The sequence below is a fragment of the Macaca fascicularis genome, chromosome 6 (genome assembly GCF_037993035.2).
Source record: "Macaca fascicularis isolate 582-1 chromosome 6, T2T-MFA8v1.1".
Taxonomy (NCBI): domain Eukaryota; kingdom Metazoa; phylum Chordata; class Mammalia; order Primates; family Cercopithecidae; genus Macaca; species Macaca fascicularis.
Genome location: NC_088380.1, coordinates 66585499 through 66608547, shown reverse-complemented (window position 1 = coordinate 66608547; position 23049 = coordinate 66585499). Strand labels below are relative to the sequence as shown.

At 36.7% G+C, this 23049-nt stretch overlaps 1 protein-coding gene across 10 annotated transcripts in view; it reads right to left on the bottom strand.

Annotated features, from left to right (window-relative positions):
* Nucleotides 1–23049, bottom strand: part of NDUFAF2 (NADH:ubiquinone oxidoreductase complex assembly factor 2) — a 197697-nt gene that overhangs the window by 54114 nt on the left and 120534 nt on the right. For 2 of the 10 annotated variants that reach the window (XM_073993494.1, XM_073993493.1), the window contains one exon: nt 22800–22884. The exons of the other annotated variants lie outside the window; for them this stretch is intronic. In XM_073993494.1, the coding sequence (XP_073849595.1) occupies nt 22800–22884 (85 nt within the window). The remainder of the gene's footprint in view (nt 1–22799; nt 22885–23049) is intronic. 10 annotated transcript variants of the gene reach the window in all.

The window sequence follows — 23049 nt, the reverse complement described above, 5'->3', positions numbered from 1 at the left end:
CAATAGACCTGCAGCTGAGGGTCCTGACTGTTAGAAAGAAAACTAATAAACAGAAAGGACATCCACACCAAAACCCCATCTGTACATCACCATCATCAAACACCAAAGGTAGATAAAACCACAAAGATGGGGAGAAACCAGAGCAGAAAAGCTGAAAATTCTAAAAATCAGAGTGACTCTTCTCCTCCAAAGGAACACAGCTCCTCACGAGTAATGGAACAAAGCTGGATGGAGAATGACTTTGATGAGTTGACAGAAGAAGGCTTCAGACGGTCAAACTTCTTCGAGCTAAAGGAAGATGTCCGAACCCATTGCAAGGAAGCTAAAAGCCTTGAAAAAAGATTAGACAAAAGGCTAACTAGAATAACCAGTGTAGAGAAGTCCTTAAATGACCTGATGGAGCAGAAAACCATGGCACGAGAACTACGTGACGCAGGCACAAGCTTCAGTAGCCAATTTGACCAACTCGAAGAGAGGGTATTAGTGACTGAAGATCAAATGAATGAAATGAAGTGAGAAGATAAGTTTAGAGTAAAAAGAAACGAACAAAGCCTCCAAGAAACATGGGACTATGTGAAAAGACCAAATCTACGTCCGATTGGTGTACCTGAAAGTGACGGGGAGAATGGAACCAAGTTGGAAAACACTCTTCAGGACATTATCCAGAACTTCCCCAACCTAGCAAGGCACACCAGCATCCAAACTCAGGAAATACAGAGAACGCCACAAAGATACTCCTTGAGAAGAGCGACTCTAAGACACATAATTGTCAGATTCACCAAAGTTGAAATGAAGGAAAAAATGTTAAGGGTAGCCAGAGAAAAAGGTTGGGTTACCCACAAAGAGAAGCTCATCAGACTAATAGTGGCTCTCTCAACAGAAACTCTAGAAGCCAGAGGAGAGTGGGGGCCAATATTCAGCATTTTTAAAGAAAAGAATTTTCAACCCAGAATTTCATATCCAGCCAAACTAAGTTTCATAAGTGAAGGAGAAATAAAATCCTTTACAGAGAAGCAAATGCTGAGAGATTTTGTCACCACCAGGCCTGCCCTACAAGAGCTCCTAAGGAAGCACTAAACATGGAAAGGAAAAACCGCCACCAGCCACTGCAAAAACATGCCAAATTGTAAAGACCATCGATGCTAGGAGGAAACTGCATCAACTAACGAGCAAAATAACCAGCTAACATCATAATGACAGGTTCAAGTTCACACATAACAATATTAACCTTAAATGTAAATGGACTAAATGGTCCAATTAAAAGACACTGACTGGCAAATTGGATAAAGAGTCAAGACTCATCAGTTTGCTGTATTCAGGAGACCCATCTCACATGCAGAGACACACGTAGGCTCAAAATAAAGGGATGGAGGAAGATCTACCAAGCAAATGGAAAACAAACAAACAAAAAAAGCAGGGGTTGCAATCCTAGTCTCTGATAAAAGAGACTTTAAACCATTAAAGATCAAAAGAGACAAGGCCATTACATAATGGTAAAGGGATCCATTCAACAAGAAGAGCTAACTATCCTTATATATCCATATATATGCACCCAATACAGGAGCACACAGATTCATAAAGCCAGTCCTTAGAGACCTAAAAAGAGACTTAGACGCCCACACAATAATAATGGGAAACTTTAACACCCCATTGTCAACATTAGACAGATCAATGAGACAGAAAGTTAACAAGGTTATCCAGGAATTGAACTCAGCTCTGCACCAACCAGACCTAATAGACATCTACAGAACTCTCCACCCCAAATCAACAGAATATAGATTCTTCTAAGCACCACATCGCACTTATTCCAAAATTGGCCAGATAGTTGGAAGTAAAGCACTCCTCAGCAAATGTAAAAGAACACAAATTATAACAAACTGTCCCTCAGACAACAGTGTAATCAAACTAGAACTCAGGATTAAAAAACTCACTCAAAACCGCTCAACTATATGGAAACTGAACAACCTGATCCTAAATGACTACTGGGTACATAACAAAATGAAGGCAGAAATAAAGATGTTCTTTGAAACCAATGAGAACAAAGACAAAATATACCAGAATCTTTGGAACACATTTAAAGCAATGTGTAGTGGGAAATTTATAGCACTAAATGCCCACAAGAGAAAGCAGGAAAGATCTAAAATTGACACCCTAACATCACAATGTAAAGAACTAGAGAAGCAAGAGCAAACACATTCAATAGCTAGCAGAAGGCAAGAAATAACTAAGATCAGAGCAGAACTGAAGGAGACAGAGACACAAAAAACCCTTCAAAAACATCAATGAATCCAGGAGCTGGTTTTTTGAAAAGATCAACAAAACTGATAGACTGCTAGTAAGACTAATAAAGAAGAAAAGAGAGAAGAATCAAATAGACGCAATAAAAAATGATAAAGGGGATATCACCACCGACCCCACAGAAATACAAACTACCATCAGAGAATACTATAAACACCTCTATGCAAATAAACTAGAAAACCTAGAAGAAATGGATAATTTCCTGGACACTTACACTCTCCCAAGACTAAACCAGGAAGAAGTTGTATCCCTGAATAGACCAATAGCAGGCTCTGAAATTGAGGCAATAATTAATAGCCTACCAACCAAAAAAAGTCCAGGACCAGATGGATTCACAGCCGAATTCTACCAGAGGCACAAGGAGGAGCTGGTACCATTCCTTCTGAAACGATTCCAATCAATAGAAAAAGAGGGAATCCTCCCTAACTCATTTTATGAGGCCAGCATCATCCTGATACCAAAGTCTAGCAGAGACACAACAAAAAACAAGTTTAGAACAATATCCCTGATGAACATCGATGCAAAAATCCTCAATAAAATACTGGCAAACCGGATCCAGCAGCAATCAAAAAGCTTATCCGCCATATCAAGTGGGCTTCATCCCTGGGACGCAAGGCTGGTTCAACATACGCAAATCAATAAACATAATCCAGCATATAAACAGAACCAAAGACAAGAACCACATGATTATCTCAATAGATGCAGAAAAGGCTTTTGACAAAATTCAACAGCCCTTCATGCTAAAAACTCTCAATAAATTCGGTATTGATGGAATGTATCTCAAAATAATAAGAGCTATTTATGACAAACCCACAGCCAATATTATACTGAATGGGCAAATACTGGAAAAATTCCCTCTGAAAACTGGCACAAGACAGGGGTGCCCTCTCTCACCACTCCTATTCAATATAGTGTTGGAAGTTCTGGCCAGGGCAATCAGGCAAGAGAAAGAAATAAAGGGTATTCGTTTAGGAAAAGAAGAAGTCAAATTGTCCCTGTTTGCAGATGACATGATTGTATATTTAGAAAACCCCATTGTCTCAGCCCAAAATCTCCTTAAGCTGATAAGCAACTTCAGCAAAGTCTCAGGATACAAAATCAATGCACAAAAATCACAAGCATTCCTATACACCAATAACAGACAAACAGAAAGCCAAATCATGAGTGAACTCCCATTCACAATTGCTTCAAAGAGAATAAAATACCTAGGAATCCAACGTACAAGGGGTGTGAAGGACCTTTTCAAGGAGAACTACAAACAACTGCACAACAAAATAAAAGAGGACACAAAGAAATGGAAGAACATTCCATGCTCATGGATAGGAAGAATCAATATCATGAAAATGGCCATACTGCTCAAGGTAATTTATAGATTCAATGCCATCCCCATCAAACTACCAATGACTGTTTGCACAGAATTAGAAAAACTACTTTAAAGTTAGTATGGAACCAAAAAAGAGCCCACATTGCCAAGACAATCCTAAGCCAGAAGAACAAAGCTAGAGGCATCACGCTACCTGACTTCAAACTATACTACAAGGCTACAGTAACCAAAACAGCATGGTACTGGTACCAAAACAGAGATATAGACCAATGGAACAGAACAGTGGCCTCAGAAATCACACCACACATCTACAACCATCTAATCTTTGACAAACCTGACAAAAACAAGAAATGGGAAAGGATTCCCTATTTAATAAATGGTGCTGGGAAAACTGGCCAGCCATATTAGAAAGCTGAAACTGGATCCCTTCTTTACACCTTATACAAAAATTAATTCAAGATGCATTAAAGACTTAAATGTTAGACCTAAAACCATAAAAACTCTAGAATAAAACCTAGGCAATACTATTCAGGACATAGGCATGGGCAATGACTTCATGTCTAAAACACCAAAAGCAATGGCAACAAAAGCCAAAATTGACAAATGGGATCTAATTAAACTAAAGAGCTTCTGCACATCAAAAGAAACTATCATCACAGTGAACAGGCAACCTACAGAATCAAAGCAAATTTCTGCAATCTACCCATCTGACAAAGGGCTAATATCCAGAATCTACAAAGAACTCAAACAAATTTACAAGAAAAAACCAAAAAACACCACCAAAAAAGTAGGCAAAGGATATGAACAGACACTTCTCAAAAGAAGACATTTATGCAGCCAACAGACACATGAAAAAATGCTCGTCATCACTCACCATCAGAGAAATGCAAATCAAAACCACAATGAGATAGCATCTCACACCAGTTAGAATGGCCATCATTAAAAAGTCAGGAAACAACAGGTGCTGGAGAGGATGTGGAGAAATAAGAATGCTTTTACACTGTTGGTGGGACTGTAAACTAGTTCAACCATTGTGGAAGACAGTGTGGCGATTCCTCAAGGATCTAGAACTAGAAATGCCATTTGACCCAGCCATCCCATTACTGGGTATATACTCAAAGGATTATAAATCATGCTGCTATAAAGACACATGCACACATATGTTTATTATGGCACTATTCACAAGAGCAAAGACTTGGAACCAACCCAAATGTCCATCAATGATAGACTGGATTAAGAAAATGTGGCACATATACACCATGGAATACTATGCAGCCATAAAAAAGGATGAGTTCATGTCCTTTGTAGGGACATGGATGCAGCTGGAAACCGTCATTCTGAGCAAACTATCGCAAGGACAGAAAATCAAACACCGCATGTTCTCACTCATAGGTGGGAAGTGAACAATGAGAACACTTGGACACAGGAAGGGGAACATCACACACTGGGGCCTGTTGTGGGGTTGGGGGCGGGGGGAGGGATAGTATTAGGAGATATACTTAATGTAAATGACGAGTTAATGGGTGCAGCATACCAACATGGCACATGTATACATATGTAAAAAACCTGCACATTGTGCACATGTACCCTAGAACTTAAAGTATAATAGAAAGAAAGAAAGAAAGAAAGAAAGAAAGAAAGAAAGAAAGAAAGAAAGAAAGAAAGCAAGCAAGCAAGCAAGCAAGCAAGCAAGCAAGCAAGCAAGCATAGCTAGACTCCTTCTTTAAGCAGGTCTCCGATCCTATTCCTCCTAAATGGGTGAGTCCTCCCAAGTGGGGTCTCTAACCTCCTCCTACAAGTGTATTCAGGCTGGTGACAGGTCTGTACCTCCTTGGAAAGGAGCTCCCAGAGAAAGGCGCAGGCTGCCATCTTTGCTGTTTCTCAGCCTTCATTGGTGATGCCTATAAGTACTGGAAAATTCAAGGTGACTAGGGACTGGAGTGGAACCCCAGAAAACTGCAGTAGCCCTGCGGAAAACTGACCAGGCTATTAAAAGAAACAAACAAATTAAAAAATAAAAAACCCATCCAAAGGTCAGAACTTCAAAGATCAGACGTAGATAAGTCCATAAAGATTAGGAAGAATCAGTGCAAGAACATTGAAAACTCAAAAAGCCAGAGTGGCCTCTGTCCTCCAAACGACCGCATCACCTCCCCAGAAAGGGCTCAGAATGGGGGCTGAAGCTGAGATGGCTGAAATGACAGAGGTAGAATTCAGCACATGGATAAAAACAAACTTCACTGAGCTAATGAGCATGTGTAACCCAATGCAAAGAAGCTAAAAATCGTGATGCAACATTGCAGAGGCTGATGGACAAAACAGTCAGCATAGAGAAGAATGTAACCAACATGATAGAGCTGAAAAACACAATACAAGAATTTCATAATGCAATCACAAGTATTAATAACAGAATAGACCAAGTGAAGGAAAGGATCTCAGAGTTTGAAGACTGTCTTTCTGAAATAAGACAGGCAGACAAGAATAGAGAAAAAAGAATGAAATAGAATGAACAAAACCTCTGAGAAATATTGGATTATGTAAACACACCAAATATGACTGATTGGTGTACCTAAAAGATATGGGGAGAATGCAGCCAATGTGGAAAACATATTTCAGGATAACATCCATAAGAACTTCCCCAACTAGCTAGATGGGCCAACTTTCAAATTCAGGAAGTGCAGAGAACCCCAGTATGATACTCCACAAGAGGCTGGGCATTGTACCTCACTCCTATAATCCCAGCAATTTGGGAAGCCAAGGCGGGTGGATCACCTGAGATCAGGAGTTCGAGTCCAGCCAGACCAACATGGTGAAACCTTGTCTCTACTAAAAATACAAAATTAGCCAGGCATGGTGGCACATGCCTGTAATCCCAGCTGCTTGGGAGGCTGAGGCAGGAGAATCACTTGAACCTGGGATGTGGAGGTTGCAGTGAGCTGAGATCGTGCCATTGCACTCCAGCCTAGGCAACAAGAGTGAAACTCCATCTCAAAAAATAAATAAATAAGATACTCCACAAGATCATCCCCAAAACACATAATGACCACAATCTCCAAGGTTGAAATGAAAGAAACAATATTAAGCTCAGCTAGGGAGAAAGGTCAGCTCACCTACAAAGGGAAGCGTATCAGACTAACAGCAGACCTCTAAGTGGAAACCCTGTAAGCCACTCTGGGTTTGTAGGGGCCAATATTCAACATTCTTAAGGAAAGGAAATTCCAACCCAGAATTTCATATCCAGCCAAATTAAGCTTCATAAGCAAAGGAGAAATAAGATCCTTTTCAGACAAGCAAATGCTGAGGGAATCTCAGACCTGCCTTCCAAGAGCTCCTGAAGCACTAAATACAAAAAGCAAAGGCCGTTACAAGCCACTACAAAAAGACACCAAAATACACAGACCAGTAACACTATAAAGCAACCACGTAAGTCTGCAAAATAAACAGCTAACATCATGATGACAGGATCAAATCCACACATATTAATACTAACCTCAAATGTAAATGGGCTAAATGCCCCAATTAAAAGACACAGAGCAGAGTGGCAAGCTGGATAAAGAACTAAGATCCATTGGTATACTGTCTTCAAGAGATCCATCTCACAAGCAATAACACACATAGGCTCAAAATGAAGGGATGGAGGAAAACCTACCAAGTAAAAGGAAGACAGAAAAAAGCAGGGGTTGTAATCATAGTTCTGACAAAACAGACTTTAAACCAATAAAGATCCAAAAAAGACAAAAAAGAAGGACATTACATAATGGTAAAAGGTTCAATTCAATAAGAAGGCCTGACTCTCCTAAATATATATGTGCCCAACACAGGAGCACCCAGATTCATAAAGCAAGTTCTTAAGAGACCTTCAGAGAGATGTAGCCTCCCACATATTAATAGTGGGAGACTTTAACACCCCACTGACAGTATTAGACATATCATCAAGACAGAAAGTTAACAAAGATATTCAGGACCTGAACTCAGCTCTATATCAAATGGACCTGATAGATATCTACAAATCTCTCCACCCCAAAAAACAGAATAAACATTATTTTCATTGCTACATGGCACTTACTCTAAAATCGATCTCATAATCAGAAGTAAAACACTCCTTGGCAAATGCAAAAGCACTGGAATCATAACAAGCCGTCTCTTGGACCACAGTGCAATCAAATTAGAATTCAAGATTAAGAAATTCACTCAAAGCCATACAATTACATGGAAATTGAATAACCTGCTCCTGAATGACTTTTGGGTAAGTAATGAAATTAAGGCAGAAATCAAGAAGTTCTTTGAAACTAATGAGAACAAAGATACAACATGCCAGAATCTTTGGGATTTAGGTAAGGCAGTGTTAAGAGGGGAATTTATAGCACTAAATGCCCACATAGAAAAATTAGAACGATCTCAAGTTAACAACTTAACACCAAAACTAAAAGAACTAGAGAACCAAGAGCAAACAAATCCCAAAGCTAGCAGAAGACAAGAAATAACCAAAATCAGAGTTGAACTGAAGGAAATACACACAAAAAATTCAAAAGATCAATGAAACCAGGAGCTGCTTTTTGGAAAAAAAAAATTAATAAAATAGATGACTAGTCAGACTAATAAAGAAGAAAGGGGAGAAGATTCAAATCAACACAATTAGAAATAAGGGGGCTATTACCACTGACCCCACAGAGAGAAAAACCATCAGAGAATATTATAAATACCTTTATCCACATAAACTAGAAAGTCTAGAAGAAACTGATAAATTCCTGGACACATACACCATCCCAGGACTGAACCAGGAGGAAACTGAATCCCTAAACAGACCAATAACAAGTTCTAAAATTGAGGCAGTAATAAATAGCCTACCAACCAAAAAAAGCCCAGGACCACACAGATTCACAGCTGAATTCTACCAGATGTACAAAGAAGAGCTGGAACCATTCCTACTAAAACTATTCCAAAAAATTAAAGAGGAGGGACTCCTCCCTACCTCATTCTACAAGGCCAGAATCACTGTGATACCAAAACCTGGCAGTGTTTGATACCACAAAAAAGGAAAACGTCAGGCCAATATCCTTGATGAACGTCAATGCAAAAATCCTCAACAAAGTACTAGCAAACTGAATACAGTAGCACGTCAAAAAGCTTATCCACCACAATCAAGTTGGCTTCATCCCTGGGACGCAAGGCTGGTTCAATATATGCAAATCAATAAATGTGATTCATCACATAAACAGAACTAAAGACAAGAACCACATGATTATATCAACAGATGCAGAAAAGGCTGTCAATTAAAATCAGCATCCCTTCATGTTAAAAACTCTTAATAAACTAGGCATTGAAGGAACATACCTTAAATAATAAGAGCCATATATGACAAATCCACTGCCAATATATGGAATGGGCAAAAGCTAGAAGCATTCCTGTGATGGTTAATATTCAGTGTCAACTTGATTGGATTGAGGGATGCAGCATATTGTTCCTGGGTGTGTCTATGAGGATGTTGCCAAAGGAGATTAACATTTAAGTCAGTGGACTGGGAGAGGCAGACCTACTTTCAATCTGGGTGGGTACCATCTAATCAGCTGCCAGCATGGCTAGAATGAAGCAGGCAGAAGAAAGTGGAATGAGCAGACTTGCTGAGTCTTCTGGCCTTCCTTTTTCTCCTATGCTGGATGCTTCCTGCTCTCGAACTTCAGACTCCAAGTTCTTCAGTTTTTAGACTCTCGAACTTACACCAGTGATTTGCCAGGGACTCTTGGGCCTTCAGCTGCAGATTGAAGGATGCATTGTCAGCTTCCCTACTTTTGAGGTTTTGGGACTTAGATTTGCTTCCGTGCTCCTCAGTTGCAGACGGCCTATTGTGGGACTTCACCTTGTGATCATGTGAGTCAATTCTCCTAATAAACTCCTCTTCATATATTCATATATCCTATTAGTTCTGTCCCTTTAGAGAACTCTGACTAATACAATTCCCCTTGAAAACTGGCACAAGACAAGGATGCCCTCTCTCACTACTTGTATTCAACATAGTATAGGAAGTTCTGGCCAGTGAAATCAGGCAAGAGAAAAAAAGTAAAAGGGCATCCAAATAAGAAGAGAGGAAGTCAAACTATCCCTGTTTGCAGATGACATGATCCTGTATCTAGAAAACCCCACTGCCTCAGCCCAAAAGCTTCTTAAGCTGATAAGCAACTTCAGCAAAGTCTCAGGATATAAAATTAATGTGCAAAAATTGCTAGCACTCCTATACACCAACAAAACTCAAGCAGAAAGCCAAATCACGAACAAACTCTCATTCACAATTGCCGCAAAAAGAATAAAGTATCTAGGAATACAGCGGAGGTGAAAGATCTTGATAAGGAGAACTACAAACCACTGCCCAAAAATCAGAGATGACACAAACAAATGGAAAAACATTCCATGCGCATGGACTGGAAGAATCAATATTGCTAAAACGGCCATACTGCCCAAAGCAATTTACAGATTCAATGCTATTCCCATTAAACTACCATTGACATTCTTCACAGAACTAGAAAAAAGTATTTTAAAATTCATATGGAACCAAAAAGAGCCTGAATAGCCAAGGCAATCCTAAGCAAAACAAACAAACAAAAAAACAAAGCTGGAGGCATCACACTATCCAACTTCAAACTATACCACAGAGCTATGGTAACCAAAACAGCATAGTACTGATACAAGAACAGACACATAGACCAATGAAACAGAATAGAGAGCCCAGAAATAAGACTGCACACCTACACCTATCTGATCAACAAACCTGACAAAAACAAGCAATGGGGAAAGAATTTCTTATTCAATAAATGGTGCTGGGATAACTGGCTAGCCATATACCCATATGCAGAAAATTGAAACTGGACCACTTCCTTACACCACACACAAAAACTAACTCAAGATGGATTTAAGACTTAAATGTAAAACCCCAAACTACAAAATCCTGGAAGACAACTTAGGCAGTACCGCTGAGGATATAGGAATGGGCAAAGATTTCATGAGAAGACACCAATTTTCAAAACAAAATTTGCAATTTTGCTGCAATTGCAACAAAAGCAAAAATGGACAAATGGGATATAAACAACTTTTGCACAGCAAAAGAAACAATCAACAAAGTCAACAGACAACCTACAGACTAGAAGATAATTTTTACAAACTATGCATCTGACAAAGGTCTAATATTCAGCATCTGTAAGAAACTTAAACAAATTTATAAGAAAATAAAATAAACAACCCCATTAAAAAGTAGGCGAAAGACATGAACAGACACTCCTCAAAAGAAGACATACATGTGGTCAACGATCATAAAATAAAAAGCTCAGCCGGGCATAGTGTCTCACGCCTGCAATCCCAACACTTTGGTAGGCCGAGGCAGGCGGATCATAAGGTCAGGAGATCGAGACCATCCTGGCTAACACAGTGAAACCCTGTATCTACTAAAAACACAAAAATTAGCCAGATGTGGTGGTGGGTGCCTGTAGTCCCAGCTACTTGGGAGGCTGAAGCAGGAGAATGGCATGAACCTGGGAGGCGGAGCTTGCAGTGAGCTGAGACTATGCCACTTCACTCCAGCCTGGGCGACAGAGAGAGACTCCGTCTCAAAAAACAACAACAACAACAACATCAAAGTTCATTACTGATCATTAAAGAAATGCAAATCACACCATCTCACACTAGTCAGAATGGCTATTATTAAAAAGTCAAAAAATAACAAGACGCTGGCAAGGTTGCAGTTGCAGAGAAAAAGGAATGCTATACATTGTTGGTAGGAGCGTAAATTGGTTCAATCATTGAAGAAAACAGTGTGGAGATTTCTCAAAGACCTAAACATAGAAATACCATTTGATCTAGCAATCCCATTCCTGGGTATAAACCCAGAAGAATATAAATCTTTCTACTATAAAGACACATGCATGTGTATGTTTATTGCAGCACTATTCACAATAGCAAAGACATGGAATCAACCTGAATGTTCATCAGTGATAGACTGCATAAAGAAAACATGTTAGATATACACCATGGAATACATGCAGCCATTAAAAAGAACAAGATCATGCCTTTGCAGGGACATGGATGGAGCCAGAAGCCATTATCCTTAGCAAACTAACACAGGAACAGAAAACCAAACACCAAATGTTCTCACTTATAAGTGGGAGCTAAATTATGAGAACACATGGATACCTAGAAAGGAACAACACACACTGGAGCCTACTGGAGGGTGGAGGGAGAGGATCAGGAAAAATAACTAATGGGTACCAGGCTTAATACTTGGGTGATTAAATAATCTGCACATCAAAATCTCTGGACACACATTTACCTGTGTAACAAACCTGCATATGTACCCCAAACTTAAAATAAAAGTTTTTTTAAAAATAAAGTTATTTATGTATAATTAAGAATTTTTTTCTAGAAAAGAGCTTCCTTTTAAAATAACTCAACATGAACTATATATCTATAAAAGGTTTTAAGCAATATATCCTCAGTTTTAATGTAGAGTAGAAGTTAATTCTAAGTTTAGAAAAATCAACTGCTAGGCAGGTGTCAGCAAAGTATAGCCTGCAAGCCAAGTTCAGCCCACCACGTTTTACATTTTTTAATGGTTGCAGAAACATCAAAAGACGAACAATATTTCATGACATGAAAATCATAGAGAATTCAAAATTTCAGTGTCTAGAAATAAGGTTGACTGGAATACAGACACACATTTGTTTACATATTATCTGTGGCTGCTTCTGTGCTACAACATCAGAGTTGAGTAGTTGTAACCAACTAAGTGGCCCACAAAAAACCTAAAATATTTACCATCTGGACCTTTAAAGAAGAAGTTTGCCAACCTCTGTGCCAGGGCTACCATTAAGTATAATCCCTTTAGTGAAAAATATATATATTGATGCAAAAACACTTTCATATTATTTAAAATAAAAATCATTACTGATTATTATACTTTTAACTAATGATTATCATGTATTCTAGAGTCTATGAACACACACCAGTGGGCATAAGACCGTGCTGAACAAGTATAATGGCATAATGCACACTATTGTCACCATCAGAAAAAAAACTCTAAATAACAATCTGCCCTACTGATGAGTCTATAAAATAGCATTTTCAGTTCTCTTGTAAGGCTGGAAAAAAAAATACTTCAATTGAATACAAATCATTAAAAAAATTCCAAGGTAGTAAAGAGGTTGGAGAAACTGTTATATGTTTTCTAAAGCTTACTGGTTTTGCTTAAGTTTATCAAATTCATCAATTGATATAAGAATGTAATAGAACTTAAAAACTGAATGTATTATAATAAATATCACCTAGTCTATTTACTGTCAGGTGACACTAGTCTCTAATAAAGACAAAGCGACCTCTTTTAGCTTCAATTTCAATGACCATTTAATGAATCTGTGTTTTATGCAGATATATAAACATAACTACTGAAATAAGCTTGTATATTTATAATTGTATAATAACCAGATACTTGAAATGTCCTGTTGGGATGATGAGTGATGCCACTACTATTTGTTATGCATCCTGTAAAGGTTACAGCCGGAAATGCTCAACGTGACTGCTTATTTGTAAAATCGTACCTAATTTCCCAACTACTACATACAAAGGAAATGACCAGCTGAAGTTTGCATTAATATGAAGTCATTACTTCGTTGTTTTTGTTAACTTCAAAACAGTCTGAAACTGAACCATTATCCAATTATAAATTATATAATTTTGCCACTGCTAGTGATATTTATGTGGTGAAGTCTGTATCAGTTCTCATTATAATGTAAACATTGTTTGAAATGAATTTAGCAAGATAACTGGACCGTTTACACCTTATGATCCTAGCATTCTTTCATCAATGTTCATTTGCATTCTCATCAGTATGCATGGGATTTTCACTGAACTTTAATATTCCTATTATAATATAACCCACTATAATAAGATTAAAGGTGAGTATGCAAATTAAAGCACCCATTAATCACTTAAAAAGACTAGAAGAATCAAGCAAGAAAATATTTCATGAAGCATACATTTTTCAAATCTCCATACGTGCTAAAAATGGCAAATACACCTTTAGAAACGTTGTCAGCAGAGGCTAAAGTAAATGAAATATTCTATCACCAGATCCAGTAGGTAACCATTCAGAATCAAAATTATGGAAAGGTTATCAATAGTCTGCATCCAAAAGATATTACATTAGAAATATGTGCTTACTTCACTTACGGAAGAGACTGTAATAAAGCCTCATCTTTAAAAAAATAATCTTTGCTAGTTCTGAGTGTTGACACTTCATAAAGGACTATAAAAATAAGAGATTCACAGTTTTCACTGTGAAAATCCTTCAAAGGATATATTAAGAAACAAATCATTTTCCAATTATTGACTTTTAAGGATATCTTAGGGATATCATTAAATTAAGTTGGCATCTTTAAGTTGCAAATTTTGTGGTGCTCATAGCTATTACTGTCTTTTTTCTTAATCAACTTTATTGAGGTATAATTTACAAAATACTGTGAGCCATTTCATGTGTGCAATTCCACAGCTTCTAACAGAAATGTTTACAATCCTGTGATTAGCACCACAATCAATAGACAGAACATTTCCATCACCTATAAAAGTTCCCCAGTCTGTTTACATGGAAACACCCACCTTACCCTACCCATAGACCCCAGGCAATGAGTGATATTCTTAAGGTAGCCTATACAATCACCAACCCCTGGTATCCATACATTTGTATTATCTCTTCTCCTTCAGTGAGGGTAGGACCCATGACTTCTAATTATAAGAACATGGCAAAGGTGATGGGATATATGTGCTCATGTGATTACATTATATAAGATTATGGTGCTTATCTTGGCTGGAGTATTCTTCCACTTGGCTGGCTGTAAGGAAAATGTGGCCATATTGGGAAACACCACTGGCAAGAAATTGCCAGTGACCTCTAGGACTCAGTGTGGTCTTTGGCCAACAACTAGCAAAAATGCGAAGCTCTCAGTCTTACAACTGCAACGGACTGAATGCTGCCAACAACCACACAAGTGGGATGGTAGAGTTTTTCCTAATCAAGTCTCTAGATGAGAACCCAGCCTTGGGGTGATTACAGCTTAGTGAAACCCTTAACTAAAGAACCTAGCTAGGCTGTGCTTGGGCTCCTGATGCACAGAAACTGTAAGATAATAAATGTGTCTTATTTTAAGTTATTATTATTGTGGTAATGTTGACATACAGCAATAAAAACAAACACAATGAGCATATCAGCAGTTCATTATTTTTTACTGATGTGTAGTATTCCTTTGCATGGAAGTATGACAATTTGTTTATCCTCTCACTTGTTGGATATTTTAGTGGTTTTCAGTTTTTGGCTATTATGAATGAAGCTGCTGGGAAAATTCGGGTACAAGAATTTGGTTGGACTTATGTATTTATGCCTCTGGGTGAATACTTAGCCTTAGAATGTCCAGGTTGTAGGATAAGTGTATGTTTAAACTGTTAAAGAACTAATAAACTGTTTTCCAAAGTAGTAGCAACATTTTACACTCTAGTCAGAAATACATGAAAATTTCAGGTACTTACATCTTCATGAATGTATTGTCAGTTTTGTTGGTATTGTCAATTTTTAAAATTTTAGTCAGTCTAGTTGTATGTAGTGGTACTTCACTGTTGTTTTAATTAGCATCCCTTGATGACTACTGATTTTACGTATTGTCTTAGACTGCTTCAGCTGCCATAACAAATCACCACAGACTGGGTGGCTTAAACAACAGAAATTTATTTTCTCACAGTTCTGGAGGCTGGAAGTCTGAGATCAAGGTGCCAGTATAATCGGATTCTTTCTGGGGCCTCTTCTCATGGCTTGTAGGCAGCCATCTTCTCAATGTGTACCCACATGACTTCTTTTTTTGTGCATGCTCAGGGAGAGAGTACAGCTCTCTGGTGCCTCTTCTCCTAAGGGCACTAATATCATCATTAAGGTCTCACCCTCATGACCTCATCTAACTCTAATTACCTCCCAAAGGTCCCATATTTCTAAATACCATCATATTTAGAGTTAGGGCTTGAACACATGAATGGGGTAGAAGAGTGTGCGGGAACCACAAACATTTAGTCCACACCATAAATCCTCTTTGGTAAAGTGTCTGTTTATACCTTTTGCCCATTTTAAAATTAATGTTTCTCTTACTGAGGTGTGAGAGTCCTTTACATATTCTGAATACAAATTCGATGTTAGACATGTATGGCAAATTTTTCTCCTTGTCTATGGCTTGTATTTTCCTTTGCTCTAATAAATCTGTTAAAAATAAGAATCTGTAAAATTTTAGTGAAGTCCAATTTATCATTTTTTTTAAAACTGTGTTTTAGGGTCCTATCTAATAGCTTTTTGAGTACTCATAATTGAAAGATTTTTGTTCATCTTTTTCTTCTAAAAGTTTATTAGTTTTAGCTTTATATTTAGGTCTGTGATAAATCCCAAGTTAAATTTCTTGGGGGATTATATAAGAATATGTTCAAGGTTTGTATTTTTCCATATGGAAATTCAGTTGTTCAACACAAGCTATTGGAAAGAATTTTCTTTGCTATTGAAAAATCAATTGACCATATAAGTGTGAGAAAATTTCTAGATATTCAGGTTGGTTCCATTAATTTTATAACTATCCTTACATAAGTACCAAACCACCTTGATAAATGTAGGTTTATATTAAGTTAAATTCTCCATTCTTGTTCTTTCTCAAAAAAAGTTTTGAGTATTCTAGGTTCTCTGTATGTTAATACAAAATTTAAAATCAGCATATCAATTCCAAAAAGGCTGCTAGTATTTTGATTGGAGGGCACTGAATTTACAGATCATTTTGAAGGGAAATAATATCTTTTAAGTATTAACTCTTCTGATCTATGAAAATTGTACATCTCTCTATTTAAGTCTTCTTTAATTTTTCTCAGTAATATTTTATATTTTTCTTTTCTTCCTTTCTTTTTTTTTTTTTAAGAGACAGGCTCTTGCTGTGTCACCCAGGCTGGAGAGCTGTGGAGTGATTACAGCTCACTATAACCTCAAACTTCTGGACTCAAGTGATTCTCCCATCTCAGGCTCTCGAGTAGGCTGGGAAGACTACAGGTGCACACCACCATGCCTGGCTAAAGCGTTTACTTTTTGTAGAGACAAGGTGTAGCTATGTTGTCCAGGTTGGACTGCAAGTCCTGGCCTCAACTGATCTTCCCACTTTAGCCTCCCAAAGTACTAGCATTGTAGCCGTGAGCCACCTCACCCGGCTGATATTTTATGTTTTTCAGTGTAAAGGTCTTGGATTTATTTTTGCACATTTATCCCTAAATCTTCAAGTTTTTAATAGTATTTTAAGTAATATAATTTAAAATTTTACTTAGGAATTGTTTGGTATTATTATGTAGATATATAATTGATTTTATATTCCCCTTTATCTTGAAAAGTTACAAAATTCACTTAATTTTTACATACTTTTTGTAGATTGTCTACATGTTTCTTATCTGTATTCATCACCTGTTACATCTTACATCACCTGTTTCTTATCTGTATTCATTTCATTTATTTTTATTGATTTATTGCATTGACAAGGATTTTCCAAGATGATGTGAAATGTAAATAGTCAAAGAAGATATCCTTGTCTTGTTCCCAATCTTAGGGGGACAGTGTTCTTTCACCATTGAATGTGAGGTAAACTATAAATTTTTTTTCCCCCTCCTTAATGCCCTTTATGCTTCTTTTCTATTTTAAGTTTGTGGAGAATTTTTAATCATAAATGTATATTGAATTTTTATCAATTCTTTTCTGTACCAACTGGAATTAACTCATGATATTTCTCCTTTTTGTTATTATGCTGAATATAAATTGATTTTCAAATGTTAAACCAATCTGTATTAGTGGGATAAACTCCACATGGTCGTGGTATACTGCCCTTTTTATATATTGCTGGATTCAGGTTGCTAATATTTTGTTAGTGATTTCTATATCTATGTTTATGTAGGATATTGGTTTGTAGAATCTCTTTATTGTTTCTGTCGGGTTAATATCAGGTGAAACAGGGCCTGATAAAATGAGTACAGAAGTATTCCTATCTCCTACATTTCTGGAAAGAATATGTGGCCCATCCTGGTGAATGTTCCATGAGCACATGGAAAAAAATGTGCATTTTACAATTGCTCAGTGGAGTGTCCTATGTCAATTGGGTCATGTTGTTTGATGTAGCTGTCTTCTATGTCATTCTGACAATTTCTGCTTTTTGTGTGGCATTTCTAGACCATTTAAATTTACTGTACCTACTTACATAGGTTTAAATCTACAGATATTTGTATGCCTACATTCATAGCAGCATTATTCACAATAATCAAAAGGGGGAAGCAACTCCAGTGTCCATCATTTGATGAAGAGATAAACAACATGTGGTATCTATATATACAATGGAATATTATTCAGCCCAAAAAAAGGAATGAAATTCTGATATATCCTATAACATGGATGAACCATGAAGACATTATGCTGAGGGAAATAAATAAGCCAGACATAAAAAGGGCAAATACTGTATGGATCAACTTCTATGACGTACTTAGAGTAGTCAGATTCATAGTGACAAAAAGTAGAATGGTGGTTGCCAAAGACTGGGAAAAAGGAGGAAATGGAGAGTTGTTTTTCAATGGGCATGAAGTTCAGTTTGGGAAGATGAAAAAAGTTCTGATGATGAATGTTGCTGATAGTTGCAAACAGTGAATGTACCTACAGTCACTGAACTGTATACTCAAAAATGGCTAAAATGGAAATTTTTATGTTATGTATACTTTACCGCAATGAAAAGACAGGATAATTTAAAAATAAAATCAATCAATGTAATAAATCATATTAACAGAATGAAAGAAAATAATCATAAAAATAATCTCAATAAATGAAGAAAAGACATTTGACAAAATCCAACAGCATTCATGATAAAAACTACCAGCAACCTAGGAATAGAAGAGAGCTTTTTAATCTGACAGCAGGCATCTAAAAAACCTTACAGCTAATATCACACCTAATAGTGAAAAACTGAATGCTTTCCCCCTAAGATCAAGAACAAGGCAAAGTTGTTCACTTTTACCAGTTCTACTCATCATTATTGTGGAGGTTCCTTGCCAGTACAGTAAGGCAAGAAAAAACAAAGGCTTACACATGAGAATAGAAGAAACAGAAAGAAAAGACTGTTTATGCAGACAACCACAAGAAGTTTACAGTAAAGATGATACAATTGATAAGTGAGTTTAACAATGTCACTTAAAGTACACAGTTGATATATAAAATCAATTGTATTACTATGTATTATCAATGAATAATTTGAAATTGATATTTTAAAAAAACTAGCAACAGCACCAAAAAAAAAATCAAGAAACACTTAGGTATTAATTTAATAAAACATGTGCAAGATCTATAGTTGAAACTACAGACCAGAGGGGTAGCTCACACCTGTAATCCCGGCACTTTGGGAGGCTGAGGTGGGCAGATCACTTGAGGTCAGGAGTTCGAGACCAGCCCGGCCAACATGGTGAAATCCCATCTCCACTAAAAATAGAAAATTAGCTGGGCGTAATGGTGTGTGCTTGTAATCCCAGCTACTCATGAGGCTGAGGGAGGAGAATTGCTTGAACCCAGGAGGCAGAGGTTGCAGTAAGCAACAAAAATAAACAATAGGGAATGAAAAACCTATTCAATAAATGGTGCTGGGATAACCGGCTAGCCATACATAGACAAATGAAAGTTGACCCCTACCTTTCACCATATACAAAAATTAACTCAAGATGGTTTAAAGACTTAAATGTAAGACATCAAAGTATAATATCCAGAATCTATAAGAAACTTTAATAAATCAAAAAGAAAAAAACACCACCATTAAAAAGTAGGCAAAGGGCATGAACAGACACTTCTCAAAAGATATACACGTGGCCAACAAACATAAAAAAATACTCAAGATCACTAATCATCTGAGAAATGCAAATCAAAACCACAATCAGATACTATCTCACACCAGTCAGAATGGCTATTATTAAAAGTCAAAAAATAACAGATGTTGGTGAAGTTGCAAAGAAATGGGAACACTTATACACTGTTGGTGGGACTATAAATTAGTTCAGTCTATGTGGATAGCAGTTTGGCGATTCTCAAAGAACTACTAATAAAAATAGAACTATCACTTGACCTAGCAATTCCATTACTGAGTATATACCCAAAGAAAACGAAATCGTTCTACCACAAAGACACATGCATTTGCATGGTTATTGCAGCACTATTCACAATAGCAAATACATGGAATCAACTTAGATACCCATCAATTGTAGATTGGATAAAGAAACTGTGGTACATATACACCATGGACTAGTATGCAGTCATAAGAAAGGATGAAGTAATGTCCTTTGCAGCAACATGGATGCATCTGGAGAACATAATCCAAAGTGAATTAATGTAGAAACAGAAAACCAAATACTTCATGTTCTCCCTAATAAGTGAGAGCTAAATACTGAGTATACATGAACATAAAAATGGGAACAACAGAAACGAGGGAGGGTACCATGCTCACTATTTGGGTGACAGGTTCAGTTGAAGCCCAAACCTCAGAATCATGCGATATATCCATGTAAGAAACATGCACATGTAACTCCTGAATCTAAAATTTAAAAAAGAAAGAAAGAAAAGTAAAGTGTACTTGTAGGCATGGTGGTGTGTGTCTGTAGTCCCAACTACTTAAGAGGCTGAGGCTGGAGGATTGCTTGAGGCCAGGAGTTTGAGACCAGCATGGGCCACATAGCAAGATCCCCATCTCTAAAAAATAAAGTATACACGTGCATTCTTGGCTTCTATTTCTTCCCCAAGAATGATGAATTCTATTTGCATGATCTCAGTAACTTCATTCTAGGTCCTTGCAGCCTAAAGCAGCAGCTCCATCAATACTTATACTCATGCACATTTTTTTTCGCCTGTGAATCATTGTTTTTATTAAGTGGGTCATTTACTGTTGAGGCTATATCTTCCCCAGTTTATCTTTGCTTTGGGGACTAACAAAAATTAAGAAGTATGGTCTTTCTGTCATAAGTGAAGACATGCTAAAAACATTTTTAACATCCATTTGGCAGTGCAGTGCCCTTCATACTTTGTTCCTTCAGCCATGCTTTCTGTTGGCTTTCCAATAACGTATGCTGATGAAGAAATATATTTTTAGTTCCTTGCTAGATTGTTGTTTATTTCTGTTAAAGTTTTTACTACAGGCATTTTTATCGCAACAGGAAGAACAAACGATTCCCAATGGTATGTAAGTTTTTGCTTTTGCTATTAAGAAACCTCAGAAAAGATTTCAAAACATTTATCATTAAATTTAAAGAAACTTTGGAAAGCCCTGGATTGAATATGATACAACTTTAAATATCTCTGGAAAAATTACAGAGGTTTGTCTGGGCATTTGATCTTTACATTTGATCTGTTACTTGGGATAACTTCATATTATATAACTTAGTATCTCAAGACTAATCTATGGTGAGGTTCTTCATTTAAAGAGTTTCTTCATTTAAAGAGATTGGGGCAAATCCATGTTTCAAACAGTCTTCTGGATTAAGTCAAATCCTGAGACTGGGAAAAGGGTCAGTTCTGACACTTTTTTATTATATCTCCTGCTGGTATCATTATTACTATCTTCATTCAGTAATTTATTTTTCCAAGATGGCTACATTATTCTTTTACAGCTTTATTGAGGTATAATTGATGTACAATAAACTGCACACGAAGTGTAAAAACATTATACAGGCCCTAACTAACCATGACAAAAATTTTGGGAAAAAAGTTGGCAGACTCAAAATGATTTATTTCAAGACTTGTTACAAAGCCTCAGTAATCAAGATAATCAGCACTAGCAAAAGGATAAATAAGTAACTCCATGGATAGAAAAATGCAGAAATAGACACATCTGTAGTCAATTGATGTCTGACAAAGTTGCTCAGGCAATTCAATGGAAAAAGTAGTGTTCATTTAAAAAAACGGTGGTGGAAAATTAGATTGCCATATAAAACATGAAATTGATACCTACACAAAAATTAATTCAAAATGTATCATAGACTTTAATGTAAAACTCAAAACTGTAGAACCCCAAACTTCTAGAAGAAATCACAGGAGAAAATATTCTTGACCTCAGGTTAGGCAAAGATTTCTTTCATACAACATTGAAACCATGATATATAAAAGCAAAAACATTGATAAACTGGAATTCATTATAATTAAGAATGTGTACTCTTTGAAAGGCACTGTCAAGAGAGTGAAAAGACAAGGCACAGACTGTGAAAAAATATTTGCTAATCACATTTCTGATAAAGGACTTGTATCTATGATACATAGGAAATTCTCAAAACTAAGTAATTTTTTTAATTAAAAAAATTCTGGGCAAAAAGATATAAATAACAGTACACCAAAGAAGATATACAGATGGCAAATAAGTTCATGAAAAGATGCTCTAGGTCATTAGTCATTAGAAAAATAAAAATTAAAACCACAATGAGATATCAAAACCAGTTAGAATGGCTTAAATGTAATGAAACTGACAACAGCAATGGCTGGAGAAGATGATGAACAACTTGAACTCTCATACACTACTAATGAGAATGCAAAATGGTACAGCCACATTGCAAAATATCTTGACAATTTTTTATAAAATCAAATTTACACTTAAATACAAAATGGTACAGCCACATTGAAAAATATCTTGGCAGTTTTTCATAAACTCAAACCTATACTTAAAATAAAACCTATCAATCCTGCCCAAGGATTTATTTGAAAGAAAATTTCTGTTCACAGATTTGTACATGAATGTATATATGAATTAATATAGCAACTTCACTGATAATTGCTATAAAGTAGAAAGGACTCAAATGTCTTTCAACTAGTTAATGCAAAAAGATATATCAATATGACAGAATTCTAGTCAGCAATAAAAAGGAATAAACTTACTGATTCATGCAAGTACACAAGCAAATCTCAAATGTATTAAGTTATCTTTTAAAAAAAGTTGCCTTTTGCTTTGAGTCAAGATGGAGCAACAAGGACAAATTACATAAAATAACAATCTTCAAAACAATGGACATTGAAAAATGTAACACGGTGGTCTCAGAGAATGTTAAATAAACGAAGGCTGCCCTCACAATTGCCCCAGCTTACCGCTTTGAGTTTCGGTTGTGCCCCAGGGAGGGAATCCTGTCAAAACCCAGCAGGCTATACACATTAAGAAGATGGAGCTGGGAGTCTAGGGAGACCAAGGTCACGTAAGTTCACAGTTCAGAGTACCAGTTGGGTGACAGCTACATAGAGAACAAACCCTACAAGATTGGCAGAGGGCCCCATTAAGGAAAGGAAGTTCTGCAACTTTATAAAGGCATCTATGAGAAAAATCTACAAACAACATATTTAA